Raw genomic sequence first — 14,794 nt, forward strand, 5'->3', positions numbered from 1 at the left:
TCTTAATGTTTCACCCTTCCGGATTTCCCCTTTCTTTCAATTTTTATCATCGCTTATTTATACACAAGAAGAAAATTAATACAATATCAATCAGCAATGGACATAAATTTTCACCATTAATTAACTAATTATGTCATCTAAATCCCAATTGGAAAATTAATCTCTCTATATAGAGGAAGCAATCCAAAGTAATCTCTCGCAAATGATCTCCATCAGCTTTAAATGCTTCATTAATACCCTCATTGAATTGCTCTATTATGAATGAATTAACATCATCACATGGATGCAAGATCCACCCAACTACAAGTAACCTCATTTATCATGAATAAATCTATTCTCTTATTAACTCGCGAATTTGGATCTTCCTTCCAAATATAGGCAAAGTGCAATCAAGGAGTTAGATTTATCAATTCATACCATGATTACAAAGGGTTGTTAAAAGGTTTGGACCGAAGTGAGCAATGCCATTGCACTTCATGGTTGAATGTGTGAATTGGAAGTTTTAATTATGCCCTCAAGCAAATAAAATATCTCCCGCATTAACATATTATAGATACAAAACTCACGTATCTTTTTGAATTATTATATGTTTTAGGGATTATCACATCAAAATATTTATACATAAATCTAGATACAATCAACATTTTTGCATATTGGATTTTTCTTAATAGTTATCCTATGCTATTTTTCATATCATTATGAAGGGAAGTGCATTGAAGGGTCAAAATCAAAATGTGGCTCCCCAACGAGCAAAATGGGCAAAAGAAGCAAAAGGCATACACTTTGTCAAAGTGGCATTGCCTGCACAAAGTTTTAAGCCCAACATGGCCCTTAACTATACATATGTGAAGTTTTGAATTCAAAAATACTCTGCAACTTTTCTGTGAAAGCACAATACATTCAACAAATTCCATTTATAACAGAAGCTGATCATCCCATGGAGAATAAAAGACAACCGTTTTTGTCCATCTTCCATTTGACTGCAAATAGCGCCTATGTTGTAGATTACTAGATTTACTATTCTACTTAGGTTATTTATTTGAATTTGGTTCCACTGAACTTTACTTTATCTCGCCATAATTCAGCCTCCTTAATACAAAAGACATTTCCATGTAATCTTTATTCTTTTTCCACTCACTTTGGACAAGCCTTCCTTTTTCTTTTTAAACTTTTCTGATTGTAGCATTCAAGCAAATCTTTGGACCCAATTAATTAAAAGGACTCGATGCCCGCATACATAACGGGGTGTCATTATTCTCTCAGATAATTAAGAACAATCATATTTTTTTTAATGGTTTTCGTTTACACAAGTTTACATTTTTTACACACACAACACAAAAACATATAATACAAGATGATTAAGATGGATTGACAATATAATCTTGATAATCCAAATTGAACTAATTAAATTAGTTCTAATTACTTTACATAATTAGTTCATTTTGTGTTAAATTTAATCTAAACCAAATACCATTAATTCGGATTTAAATTCATGAATTATCAACTCAAGATCCAAATCTTTAACCCAATCCACTCTTTTTAAAAGTAAATTTTAATATTTTGAAATTGCCCGTTTTAGACTTTGGTAATCAGGACCCTATTTGAATATTGTTTCTAAAAATAGTTTTTTTTTTTTTTTTAGAATAAATAAACAAAAATCTCATTTGATAAAGCCTGTTTTGTAGAAAATGTAATTGTTTTTATTTTTAGAATCAATTCAAAGAATATATCTAAGTTATTTTTGTTTTGTATTTTGACTTTTAACTTTCAAAATAAAAAAATACAGAAAACACATGTTTTCATAATTATTATACAAAACAATTTTAAGAGCAAAAAAAAAATCAAAACACAATCAAACAGACTTATTTCTTCTTCTAATACTTATTTCTCATTTGTTCCAACACTCTTTGTGCAAACTATTAATAAATACCTTTGATTACATTTATAATTTAACTTTATCATCACATTTCTATTCATGCATGTGCTTATTTTTGTTCTTTTTTTTTTTTTTTTGGATGTTACTTATTCTTGTTCTTTATCATCACATCTCAAGCTGAATTGCTCAAATACATTTTGGGTAAATAGATTTAGAAGCATAATTATAAGAAGAGTTAAATGTTAGTAAAATATACTAACAACATTTAGAATTGATTAGATTACTGTATCAAATCATGGAAGAACAAGAAACTAATATTTCATCTTATAATGACAAAAAATTCAAAATTTTGAATAAATAATATAATAATTTTTATTTTTATTTTAGTCGGATCACCTAAACCGAATGAAACCAATCATATTGTTTAATTCGGGTTAGTTGTAAAATTTTATAAAATTAAACTAAACTAATTTAATTAATTTTATCTTTTGAATATTTTATCCAAAATTAAAATCAAATCAACTCATGAATACCCAAAATAAAGGTAAGAGACAGGTTATATTTACAAACTTTTTGTTTACAAACTCTTATAAACTACACTATGTAAGACCGGTCCTACATTAGTGTAATTGCAAAAAAAATTTATAAACGGATCCTCTCCCTAACAGTAATGCTTCATACCATGATTATGGACCTCTCTTTTAGGAGAGCTTTTTCGGTACTACATAGTACCAACATCCCCTTTGAAAAGGGATAAAAAATTAGGACTTAAAGATAAATAGAAAAAAGTATATGAATTCAAATGGAATAAAATTTTTCTTATTTTAAAAAAAGAATCACCGAATTGTGTACTCCTATAGCATGCAAGAAAAATCCCTCTATTAGTCCGATGTTCACAGTCCCACACCATTAGAATTTTCTATGAAAAACCTCTCACGATTATCTTATCATATCAACCAAGATCTTCTAGAAGATCCCCACGATCTCACATTAAACTAAACTAATTTAATTAAATTTTATCCCACATTGGAAATTAAACCGATGCACTAATTTAAGTTAGGTTTGCATGAATAATCACTTATGGTTATCCCAACATATTAGCCAGAATCATTTAGAAAAATCCCACAATTATGCCAATAAATTATTCCCTCCACATTGATATAATTATGGAGTTTCCACATATCTAACCCTAATTAATTTTACCCTCCACCATGATTTGATACTGACTTTTACACCTCCTTGAGTCAAACGGAACAAAGGGCAAAAGACAAACCATGAATAGGTACTGTTACCACTCAATTTGCTGCGTACTTCCGGCTATGCAAAAAAGTTTTCGTAGGTTGGAAACTTAATAGCGAAGACTATCAATAAAGGAAGCTGATACTGATAGTCGGAAGATGGATATATAAATACTAAATAGATTCCATAGTATTGTAAAAGGCCACCCATGCATTATTCCGAGTTTGATGAGTGCAAGTTCTTTTTCTTTTTACCCACAAATTATAACTGAGTGCTACATGGATGGGACTCTATAATTAAGAGCTAAGTACAAGAGACGGGTACAAGGGCAAATCCATGCATAATGGATAAAAGTGGTTAAGCTGAAGCCAAACATTATTGGATGACAAATACCTTTGTCCCTCTTTGACAGTTGCCTCCCAACCATACCAAGGCCTTAGTGGGACAGTTAACTCACATTGCTGACCAAAGTATCGATCTACTGTTATGTGATATAAGTTAAGAGTTTTTAAAATTAAAGATGCCGCACATAGTTTGCTTAACCAGATGGAAATACTCAAAATAGGTGAGTTGTCAAAGTCCTATTATGAAAAAAGATAAAGATAAATTAGAAAAAGAAAAAGCAATGTAACAGGGGGAGAGAGTGATAGACAGGCCAGGCCAGGCCATCTAACAATGTTATCTATATAGCCCTCTATATAACCATAATTCGGTTCAGTACTCGTTCTGTCCCTTTTTAACTCATTCATCAAGCTCCTTCTCAAATCTTCTGCATCCAACTCCAGTTGAGTGCGTGGTTGAATTAAGGTACTATTCATGTTTCTTTAAGTGTTTCTCTTTAATCCACTATTAGAGTATTATTAGGCTTCACCTTAATTCCTAGATTATATAAAAAGCTTAAGATTGTATGTTTGTTACCAAACTGAGTTTAATTAATTAATTACATATAATAGTATTCCTTTTACTATGCTCAAGGCACAATGAACATGGCAAGCGAAGCACCGAGTTGGGCTGATCAGTGGGGTGCTGGTGGTATTGGTGCCATGGAAGATGATGGCAGTATACCCCAGAAAGACAACGGCAAGAACAAGAAATCGGGTACTAAGGGTGGATTCAGCAAAGCCAAAGCAACTGCCTCAAATTGTGTTAAATGGATAAGAAGCCTGTGCAAGAGAAAGAGTACATCCAAGTAAATTAGAGGATATTCTGTGTGCACTTTCAGTTCAGGACTACGGTAGATACTGGTTTTGTATTTTTCTTCCGATTTTAATGAATTGAAGGTGTTTTACTCAGTTAAAGCTCGATTGAATGTCATAAATAGTTGATTCTGGAGGAAGACACTCTTCAGAAATATAGTATTTTAGTGGATCACTGTTTTGCATAACACCGCACGCATCATTGATTGCTAAAGACACTCCTTAGTTGTTAGGACAGCGGGCCAGTGATTCGCCTCATAATGCATGATTGATGATGATGGCTTAAAAATAAATAGTTAGTTGATATGAATATATAACAGTTTTAAAATTTTACGAATAGGTCATGCTGAAAACTCAGGAAAAGTCAATAGTTTTGTGGTGAGTATCTGAAACCACAAAATTTAATCAAAATTGATTACTCTTTAGCGAATGTTATAATTAATTCATTTTTATTTTTAGATAATTAAAAGAAAAACAAACTATTTTTAAAATTAAATTATTTCCAAACCGCGAGGACAATTACATAGATATAACAAGAACTTTGATTAAAAACAAACTTATAGATCGCATTTTGAAGCCTCATATCATAGAACTAACTCATTTGATAGGGACATGAGTTGAACAAGTGCCAACTCTGAAAAGGATGAGATCTCTAACTACTAGGCTACAGTACAGGTAGCGGAAATAAAAAATTAAACATTACAGAGTTCCATTGAGCAATGACATTGGCAATTATACTGTGTCAAAACTCAACCCGTAGATCTGAACAGGTTTGTGTTCTTTTGTAACACAATGCTGTCCAGTAATGCTAGAATCGGAATTAGCTGGTGACAATTATGTAGTCAAAACACACAACATATCTCTGCAAGTCGCTGGATTATTCCAAATGTTAGTATCGGTGGTGTTCCTCTCTTTTTTCACAAAAATATATATCATAAAGTAGTAGTTGTTACTGAAACCAAACGAATACTAGATTAAAATTCAGGCCACCATTGAAAAGAAAAGAAAAAGAAGAATTCAGCTGTGAGATGATAAAATCTAAATTAATGCATTGAAATTCATAATTTAAAGATGATGCACATAATCAAAGTGCAGGACAATGTTCCTCAAAACCATAAGCAATAAACAGGGTAAGCATTGCCTATGGACAGCAGAGAATTTGCATCTTGCAGCAGCTATTTACAGAGTTTATCATTAATACGCGCCTAGTGGGATCCGAAGGTGTTCTCTCCACTGTAAGTCATGTAAAGAAAGCCATCGTCATCCTTATTTTCCTCATAAATAGCAGACATCAAGGCGGCTGCAACAACAAAGAGATTTAGTTCATAAGTCTAGACAGAACTACAAAAATAACATTGCAGCTTGAGCAGTGGCTATTTACCAGTTGGAGGTAGAGTGTTATTGACAAAAACAAAAATAGCCTTCTCTGCACTGAGTTTAACCCTTTTACGGACAACATAAACAAATTGACCAACAGTCAAATCAGCCGGGACAAGGTATCTACATCATCACAACGAAAGAAAGAGAACCAAGTGAGAATCCACTAATGCACAGAATCATAACATGATGCATTTTGGCCTAACTTTCACAGTGTTATATCAATCTTTGGAAAATGAATTATTAAAAAGAAGTTATGAAGTGGGTGTGAAGTAGAATATAAAATAATCTTCTACATACAGGGGATTAGCATTTAACCATGTAAGTTAAAAAGTTATGCTTGTAGAAGTACAAGCAACAATAAAGGAAAATACTTTGCAAATACACATAAAGTACAGGCCTTGGGACCTAAAAGAAGCAGCTGACAAGGCTAGAAAGAACAAGCTGCAACCCAATACAAAGAATGTGTTACAGAAGTGTAATCTGACACGAGCTGCAATTATGTAGCTATCTAGTGCTACCCAGACTTGACAACAACGTAGCACTTACCACAACCATCCAACACCCCCAATAACAGATATCATTCATTCTTATGAATCTATACCTCTATATTATGCCACAACTAGGCTATGGTGCTTGGTGTCTCCTACAATACAAATTTTATCCTTAAAAGTAGGAAGCTATAGTTAGTGACACTATCCATCAATACCAACATTCTACATGCTATCAGTATCAACTTACATGGTTGATCAGTTTCCTATTTTTCTACTTTCACCACCTGCAATTACTATTGCATCATTACTGACACAAAAAAAATAGAACTCCCCAAAATCTTCACAGAAAGCACCGAGCAACTTCAAGCCAAAAATATATACCCTTGGGACAGCAAAACTATACTCAGGCCGGAAAACTAATCAAAAAGGGATTGAATAGTGTAAAACGGCATGTGATGAAATCACTCACTTCTTCTTATCGATGTCTGAAATGTCACTTCTTTCAGCTTTCTCAACAATGACCTGCACACAATTGCCGCATTTCAACAAGGGCGCTTCAAGGAAATACAAAAAACCAAACAAATCTATACTAGAAACAATCTTACAGGTATTCTGTCAGGATACTTCTCTCTAATGCTAGCAGCCTCTGCCTGCCTTCTTGCTGACATGTGGAACACCAAAAAGTATAATTCAGGAAAGGCAAGAATTTAAAAGGAAAACATTGCAACAAAGTTTAAATTAGATATCAAGAGAAAAAACACTAGTCATAAAAAGATGAAAATAACTATCCTAGTCCTAGGGGAAGAAATAAGATGTATATAGACGAAATAACCACATTCATTATTCTAAAGATCCTTCTCAATTTCATAGTAAAAACACTGAGAGATCCCCAAGGATTAATCCTAATCATTTCAATTTTCGTTTAGATGAATTATCTTTCCAATATTTTTTTTTTCCTGAGTAAAGTTCTTTTTGGTCCCCAACAAAAAAAAAAAAAAAAAAAAAAACATGTTCCTCACCTTCATCCCTAAAAAAAAAATAGGTCACTCTACAATTCTATTTTCAAAATTCTTTGAAATTTGTGATCCTGAGAGAAATTGAATGAAGACTCAATTTAATCCTTATTAGTATTTTTTTTTGTAAGGAACGAAAGTGGTAACAATATTTTTTGTTAGGTCCCAAGAGTGGCTTTACTTTTACTTTTTTTTTTTCTACAATCGAAAATCAATTGATGTTGAATTCAAGCAATCAAAAGGTTTTCATTACAACAGAAAGGTTTTAACTTGCAATCAATACTAATGCAAGCCCACAGACAGTAGAGTACCTAATGGATGTTGAAGCTTGAAGGAGCTTTTGGCCATGGTCTCTGCAAATTCCAAACAGCGAAACATTAGAAAACTTAAGCAGTGAACTAAACAAACATACTGAAAAAGAAAGAGATGGCTCTGTCTAAACTTCAAAACAAAAGAATTGACAAACCTAACACCGAAAGATCGATGATTGAGGAATTTGGTTGGGAAATCTGAGAAGAGGAAGAACCAAAGAGCTGAATGAAATTGAGACGGTGGACAAACTTGTTAGTATTATTATTACTATTACTTAAATACGTTTTTCTGCTTTTAAATATTTAAATCCCTAAAATTTTGGATTTTTGAAAAAGAAAAAAAAAAGTGGATACTTTTTCCTTGCCATTATTGTAAATATAAGGTGACAAGGACCTTTTTGTCACCTTTTACGCAAAAACTTATCGGATTGTCACGCTAGAAAAAAATTTGCTACACCAAACTCGCTGCATTAAACAACAAGATTACGTGGCACCATATCAGCAAGTTTAAGGCCACGTAATCTCGCTACACTGTGTAGCGAAATTACGTGGCAGGGCTTAATTCACTGCATTGTGTAACATTTTATGTGGTGCCAGTAACAATTTGACATGTGGATTGAGAAGATCAATAGAAAAATCAGCATTTATTGGACATTAATCGTCTGTATCATTTTTCCATGAATAGTCCATTTGACACTCCAACGTCTTTATTGTGTATTATTTTTTTCAAAAAGGAAACAAAAACAAATCAGCATTTATTGAATATTAAATCGTCTTTATCATTTTCCTATAAATACTTTATTTGGGCACTCCATCTGAACACTTCATCATTTGTATTGTGTATTATATTTTCCAAAATAAAAATAAAAAACAAATCAATATTTATTAGACATTAAATCGTCTTTATCGTTTTTCCATGTACACTCTATCGTATTTACTGTGTATTATATTTTCCAAAAAGAAAACAAAAAATAAATCAGCATTTATTAGACATTAAATCGTCTTTATAATTTTTCCACGGGCAGTCCATCGTTTTTATTGTGTATTATATTTTTCAAAAAGAAAACAAAAAACAAATCAGCATTTATAGACATGAATTCGTTTTTCCATGGACACTCCATCATCTTTATTGTTTATTATATTTTCAAAAAGAAAACAAAAAATAAATCAGCATTTATTCGTCTCTTAATCCACATGTCAAATTATTACTAGCGCCAGATAAAACGCTGCATAATGCATCAAATTAGGCTGTGCCACGTAATCTCGCTATATAATGTAAAGAGATTACGAGGCCTTAAACTTGCTGACACGATGTCACTTAATCTCACTGTATAATGTAACGAATTTGATGACATGATATTATGATCTTGTTTGTTTGACACAATAAACTCATTTTCAAAAAACCAAGAAAGATAGAGGAAAACTCAAATTTTGAATAGAATAAAATCAAATTTTATTTTGTTTATAGAGTTTGTTTTGGAGTAAAGTTATAATTTTTAAGCAATTTTAAAGGGACATAATAGTCCCCTCGTGTTTTACTGAGAATCGTCGCTTAATATTATATGATATACAAATTAAGAAATAAATATAACTTATAAAAACAATATGGATTTTTTATATGCAAAATGTTGTTTGTAAAAGAGAAAAAGGAAGTCAGGGTGGGGGCCTGATGTCCTCATAAATTTGCCAGGGAGTAAAATGAGAATGTAGGGGGGGCTGCACTGTCGTGGCTTCTCTTCAAAATTTACCCCCTTACAGTATTTGATAAATTTGTTTTTTTCTTTGTCAAAATTAGATAATTTTTTTTTTTTTTGATAACAAAAATTAGATAATTTTGGTTTAATCAAATGCGTTTATCTATTATATATTGGATAAGATCTAAAAAAAATCAAAGTAAAACCGACCAAATTCAATATAATTTATGGTTGATTGACGAAAGTGATATATTTTTTTAAAAATTATTTATCAACGGATCTGGATCCTCTAATGTGAAAATTCACATGACTATGTAATGTGGGGAATTATAACCATACAAAAATAGATCAATGATAAAAAAGGAGGAGAGAAAAATAATAATAAAATAAGTAGTTACGAAATCATAACCGTTAATTTACCTTTATATGATTGTGATCTTTCTCACATGACTATATTATGATTTTTTGACAGGATGCATTTCCTTTATCAACAGTGCAGGCGTAATCTGTGTCAACCTGTTATCACCTTACCAACTCCAACCATGTTATCACTCTGGTCACTCAACCACAATATATCCATATGCAGAATTAGTAAACAAATTAAAATAAGGAATAATGTTTTTTCAAAAAAAAAAAAATCTGGGATTTTTATTTGTATTTTTTTTTTTAAATTTCAAAACGACTATTTAAAAATCGTAAGAAAGAATTTTATTTAAAATAATTGAGGAATCACTAAACCCATAAAATAATTATCGTAAAACTTTATAATTAAAAGCACCCACGTGTTGTTGTTGTTGTTTTTTTTAAAAAAAAAAGAAGAAGCACCCAGGTGGTATAGTCCAGTAATAATAAAAGGGTTAAATTTTATTATTACTTAGTTTCATTCATGAAGATCTTTTTTTCTTTTTTATTTTGTTGGACGGAGACCTCTTATTTAAAGGGTTGAATTTTTTAAAGTGATTTCGTCCGTTTGACTTTCTTATATATCTTCCATTAAAAACAAGGGAAAAGTGTCTATCATTTAAAATTACACAACTTACATCATTTCACTCTCACAAAGAGGTGGGACCCACACCTTTATTTTTTTTTTGTCAACTCTCTCTCCTCCTTTATCTATCTCTTTCTCTCTCTTAAAATGACACAATTTGACATCCTTTAAAATTATACACACTTTTCCCTAAAAACAAATCATTAATTTCTCATGGAAAAGTGTTTCTTCTATAATAAAAGGTAAAATTATCTTTTATAACTTAAAACTATGTTGTTTTAGGATTTGAAAAAAAAATGGAGATATTTTAAAAAAATTATTTTCTTCTTGTATTATGAATTTTATTAAATTATTATTTATTTATTTATTTTCAAACCTAAAATAATATAGTTTTAGAATAGCACGATATAATTTTAAGTTGCAAAAAAGATATTAATCTCATTTTCTTATTATTATTTTAAAAACCAAAATGGAAATCTTGTGAACGGATCAGGTTATTACGTTAAAAAATATAGTAAGTCGGATAATCAGAGAATCAGTCCAAAACCAGTAAAATTCAATGAAAATTGGTGGGGAAAAACAATTTGAACTTAGTTTATGAATTTATATTTTTTATTCAATCAAAAACATTTTTTTAGACATAATCTTTTTATTATTGATTTTTTTAGTTTACAAGAAATACAATATGGTTCTTTATGTTAATTTAAAATTTTACTGAAATTGATTGCTTATGATTTTATATTCTTTTATTACTTAATATATATACTATATAATGTTAAAAGTATATATTTAATTATGATCAACTTAACTACGATCAAATCAGAAATGGTGAACTGTATCTTTACCAGTTGAACGACCAATTTAGTTTTTCAAAACAATCATTCTAAAGAAAATTAAATAAATTTTCATATACCATAATGCTAGAGCTTACGGACAAGGATAGAAGCTTAAGTGAGAGAAGATAGCTCGATCAGGTTTGATCTAGCTAAAGGGAACTATGTTGATGAGAATTGTCTCAACGTTAAATGAGAGAGCACACGGAAGATACTAGACAAAGACAAGTTATGCAACTAGTTAAATAGTAAGATATTGGAATTTGATCACCTGTATCCATTGGTTTAAATGGTAAGGAGTTTATTACCTTTCACATGTTTTGAAAGGAATCAAAAAAATAATTTTGGAAGAGTCTTTCCTATAATAAATTCCAAAATGAAAAAGAAAAATAGTAAAGTGAGTCTTCCTCCTTGAATTGTATACACCTAAAAATATATTATTAAGTGGATAATAATTTTTTTTTGGTACAATGACCTAATTAATAGTTTGATCATATGTCAAATAATTAGTTCTTTTTTGGTATAATATATAATTAGTTTTCTAGTATAACCAAAACATGAACTATGAAATAAAAATTACGCCAATGATATGGGGAAAAGTAAATGATGGAGATGTGGTGGCAGGTCTATCCAATCAACATAGAACTCAAATTAATTGGTTTTCTCTCACACTAACTAAAATATTTGGTTCAATCTTTTTTCACAAAACATATTCCCATTAAAAAAAATTGGATCGTTTGATCTTACGATTTATAAGTTTGATATTTCTTATGTTGCAGGAGATAATTTTAAGGCATTAGGTGATAATATATTAATTATTTTGTATCTTTTGTATCTCTTTAACACAGCCTCCCACATAAGAGTCATTTGAACTTGAAGCGTGTATATGACACAGACTCATTTGTTGGTTACCATGTGCTGCACATGTGCTCAACTGATCCATTTTTTGTTTACGCTTTTTGCAATGCCTCGTCCACAGCCGGTTAATTAACATTTAAATGATAATAAATGCAGCATACTTTATAAATTAAATGCGGAAGCTAACTGGTTAACTTTTTCCTTTTCCCTATGAACTTTACATTTCCTTTTTAGGATATCGTGGACGACATTCCGTTTGTATTTTGGACTATTCGGATTACTTTCCAACATATAATTTTTCACCTGATTAACATTTTAACCATATACTAGCATAACTCAATATATCGAATAGGCAATTAAACCCTTCCATCTTATAGCTGGCATAACCAGAATAAACGTGAATAGGTTTACATATCATCACAACATTGCACCATGGCTATCAAATAATAATGATAAATAAACCTATACATGCCAGCCTAACCAAAATACATAAGTATATGCAATAGCATAGACATCCCCATGGTCTCAGAAGAATAACATGGCATATGCAACTCAAAGGAATAACATCATGTCATGTACAAAATGACATGTCAATCAAATCATGACTATCAAGTCATATAGTATCTTCCTCCGGTCTCTTGTCGCGCGATACCTCAGTACCATCAACTACTACACCTAAAATGGTAATCCTCATAACGCGAGGTGAGACAATATAATTATCTCAGTAAGCTAGGGATCCTTGGAGGGCTCCTTCATCCCTAAGCTCACTTCTGATATAACCACAAGTATAAAATTCACGCATGCATTAGAATATGTATGGCAATGCAGTGTGCAAATAATAAATCCTACTGGCCATAGAACATAAAATGTATGAATTACGCAAGGAAAAACCATCTTGCAGCATACCCATATGAGGAAACATCTTCTCATACTATGCATAAGAAAACACCGTTTTATGCGTCACACAAGGAAATACTGTCTCGTGTGGCACACAAACATACATACATATACATGCATCATACAACAGTTCATATCCACATACCATATAAAAGTACCATCCTCCCTCGGAGTCTGGTGGAACAAACGGAGAATTAACCCCAATGACTAAAAGCTTTCTTGTCAAGCAACGTCCTCCAACACACCTCGTGTTCAAAGGATCACAATCACGACCCCTCACAAGATCACAACCTAGTACCAAGATGTGGAGACAATCTGTATATCTACTAGTCCATTGCATTCTAAGATTTTACTATATTAAATTAGACTTCTCAAGTTTTCCAAGGACATATTATATGTCTTAACTGGAGTTGTATAACTCATGTTATGTCCTTTGCAACCAATTGTTGCAATTACATTTTTAAAACTAGGTAGAGACTTTAAACTTAAACCACGATTGATACACTTGTTTATTGGCCTTGGAATTTTTTAGAGTGATAGCCCTATGTGTTAGCTTCACATAGGTTCAAACCACACTCAATTTGGAGCTCCGTAACCCAAGATATCTCAATTTTACTACGCTAGATTTTTTGGGGTAAATCGCTGATTAACACTTTACTCAGAGAAATCTCAAGATTCACTTGAGTAAATCATTGACAGAACCCATATTTCGATCGAAATCAATATTTTTCATGAAATTATCATTTCCTTTACTTAATCATGATTCTAAAGCATCCATACATACTAAACATCTATCTATTAACTTATAAACCATAGAAAACCCTAATTTTTACAACCCTAACTCATGACATTTCTTCAAAAACACAAGGAGTTGGGTCTTTACCTCGAGAGCTTCAATCTACTAAAAGGAAGACAAGACAAGCTTCCTAACCAATAATTTCTCCTCTTCCAGCCCCAAGTCCGAAAATGGATACTCAAAAATGAGTTTGTCTCTTTCCAATATCACACCACAAAAAAAGGAAGGGAATGAAAGAAATATGGAGATTAGTAGGTAGATTCTCTAGTTTCCTTGAGATTTCAAGTGAAGTAAAAATGGAGAGAAATGGATAGCTCCTTCTTTGGCTAAGGTGAGGGCAACACGCGGGAGAAGAGAGAAATGAGAGAGGGAAGTGTGTCTTGGCTACTTTAAGTGGATTCAAACTAACTCAGTGGGTACAAATTTATCTGTCTCGCTCACTTAACTCTCTTTCGAACTTGACACATTGATTTGTAATATTTTTAAAATATTCACTATTCTATTTTTAACTTTCGGGTAACTTTGTCTATCCATATTTTTATCCTTAAATTGTCATTTTTAACTTGTTTTCACAAAATGACTTTAATTCATTTTAATTAGATTTTCCATCTAATTACTCTTCAATATTTATCATCATTTCTTTAATCCATAATTAAATCTACAATTACATGTTTGAATCATTATACTTTTTTTAATTCCACCTGAAAGTGGAGACTGAATTCATAACCTCTTGGTCACTCTTCTATACTATGATAAGCGGCACTTCAGCCCAAATCGCCGAGGCATCAATGAAGTAAGTTGATTTAATTTGTTATACACGAAATCCAGTGGATGGTTGGTTTCTCACGGGTGAATCCACTGAATTTAGAACCCAGAACACACCCAGTAGGAGGGCCAGAGTGAGTCAGATCGTACCAGGACCACAATGCCACTGGACAGTGGTGCCATAGCCAATTACTTCATACATTGGCCACCTCATTTTTCTTCTTTCACTTCCTCTCTTCTCACTTTCTCCTTCTCTTTTCATATATCTTGTTTTTGTGGATAATTTGTTCACATAAGAGTCTCTTATACCTTCTTCACAAACAAAACATGGATAACTGTTACTCTAGTAATCCTTCAAGTTCCACACAAGCACGTCCTTGTGAGGATGCTTCAAGCTTGAAGAAGAGGTTCCTCAAGAGGGCTAAGGAACAGAGGTCCAGGCTTTATATACTAAAGA

At 31.8% G+C, this 14,794-nt stretch overlaps 1 protein-coding gene across 2 annotated transcripts; it reads right to left on the minus strand.

The window, feature by feature from the left end:
* Nucleotides 1-5,272: 5,272 nt before the first annotated feature.
* Nucleotides 5,273-7,764, minus strand: LOC133291269 (autophagy-related protein 8C-like). Of its 2 annotated transcripts, XM_061489500.1 has the most exons (6): nucleotides 7,662-7,764; nucleotides 7,507-7,548; nucleotides 6,788-6,843; nucleotides 6,652-6,704; nucleotides 5,693-5,811; nucleotides 5,276-5,611 (listed from the first exon to the last, which is right to left on the minus strand). In XM_061489500.1, exons 2-6 carry the CDS (start codon nucleotides 7,541-7,543, stop codon nucleotides 5,517-5,519), a joined length of 360 nt encoding a protein of 119 aa, XP_061345484.1. In that variant the 5' UTR covers nucleotides 7,544-7,548; nucleotides 7,662-7,764; the 3' UTR covers nucleotides 5,276-5,516. The 2 variants fall into 2 exon arrangements, with proteins under 2 accessions (XP_061345482.1, XP_061345484.1); XM_061489498.1 differs by lacking the exon at nucleotides 7,662-7,764 and having other exon boundaries at nucleotides 5,273-5,611; nucleotides 7,507-7,573.
* Between the last annotated feature and the right edge of the window lie 7,030 nt (nucleotides 7,765-14,794).

This window comes from Gastrolobium bilobum, unplaced genomic scaffold (genome assembly GCF_033153095.1).
Source record: "Gastrolobium bilobum isolate Gb01-03AN ecotype WA unplaced genomic scaffold, APGP_CSIRO_Gbil_v1 utg7904, whole genome shotgun sequence".
NCBI classification, from domain to species: Eukaryota; Viridiplantae; Streptophyta; class Magnoliopsida; order Fabales; family Fabaceae; genus Gastrolobium; species Gastrolobium bilobum.

Bases quoted from the DNA above. Each gene is read 5' to 3' on its own strand.
- LOC133291269 (XM_061489498.1), bottom strand. From the start codon at position 7,573: ATGTTTCGCTGTTTGGAATTTGCAGAGACCATGGCCAAAAGCTCCTTC. The intron at 6,844-7,506 runs GTACTCTACTGT...TCCACATGTCAG, and splicing joins CAAGCTTCAACATCCATTAG to CAAGAAGGCAGGCAGAGGCT. The intron at 6,705-6,787 runs GTAAGATTGTTT...AATTGTGTGCAG, and splicing joins AGTATCCTGACAGAATACCT to GTCATTGTTGAGAAAGCTGA.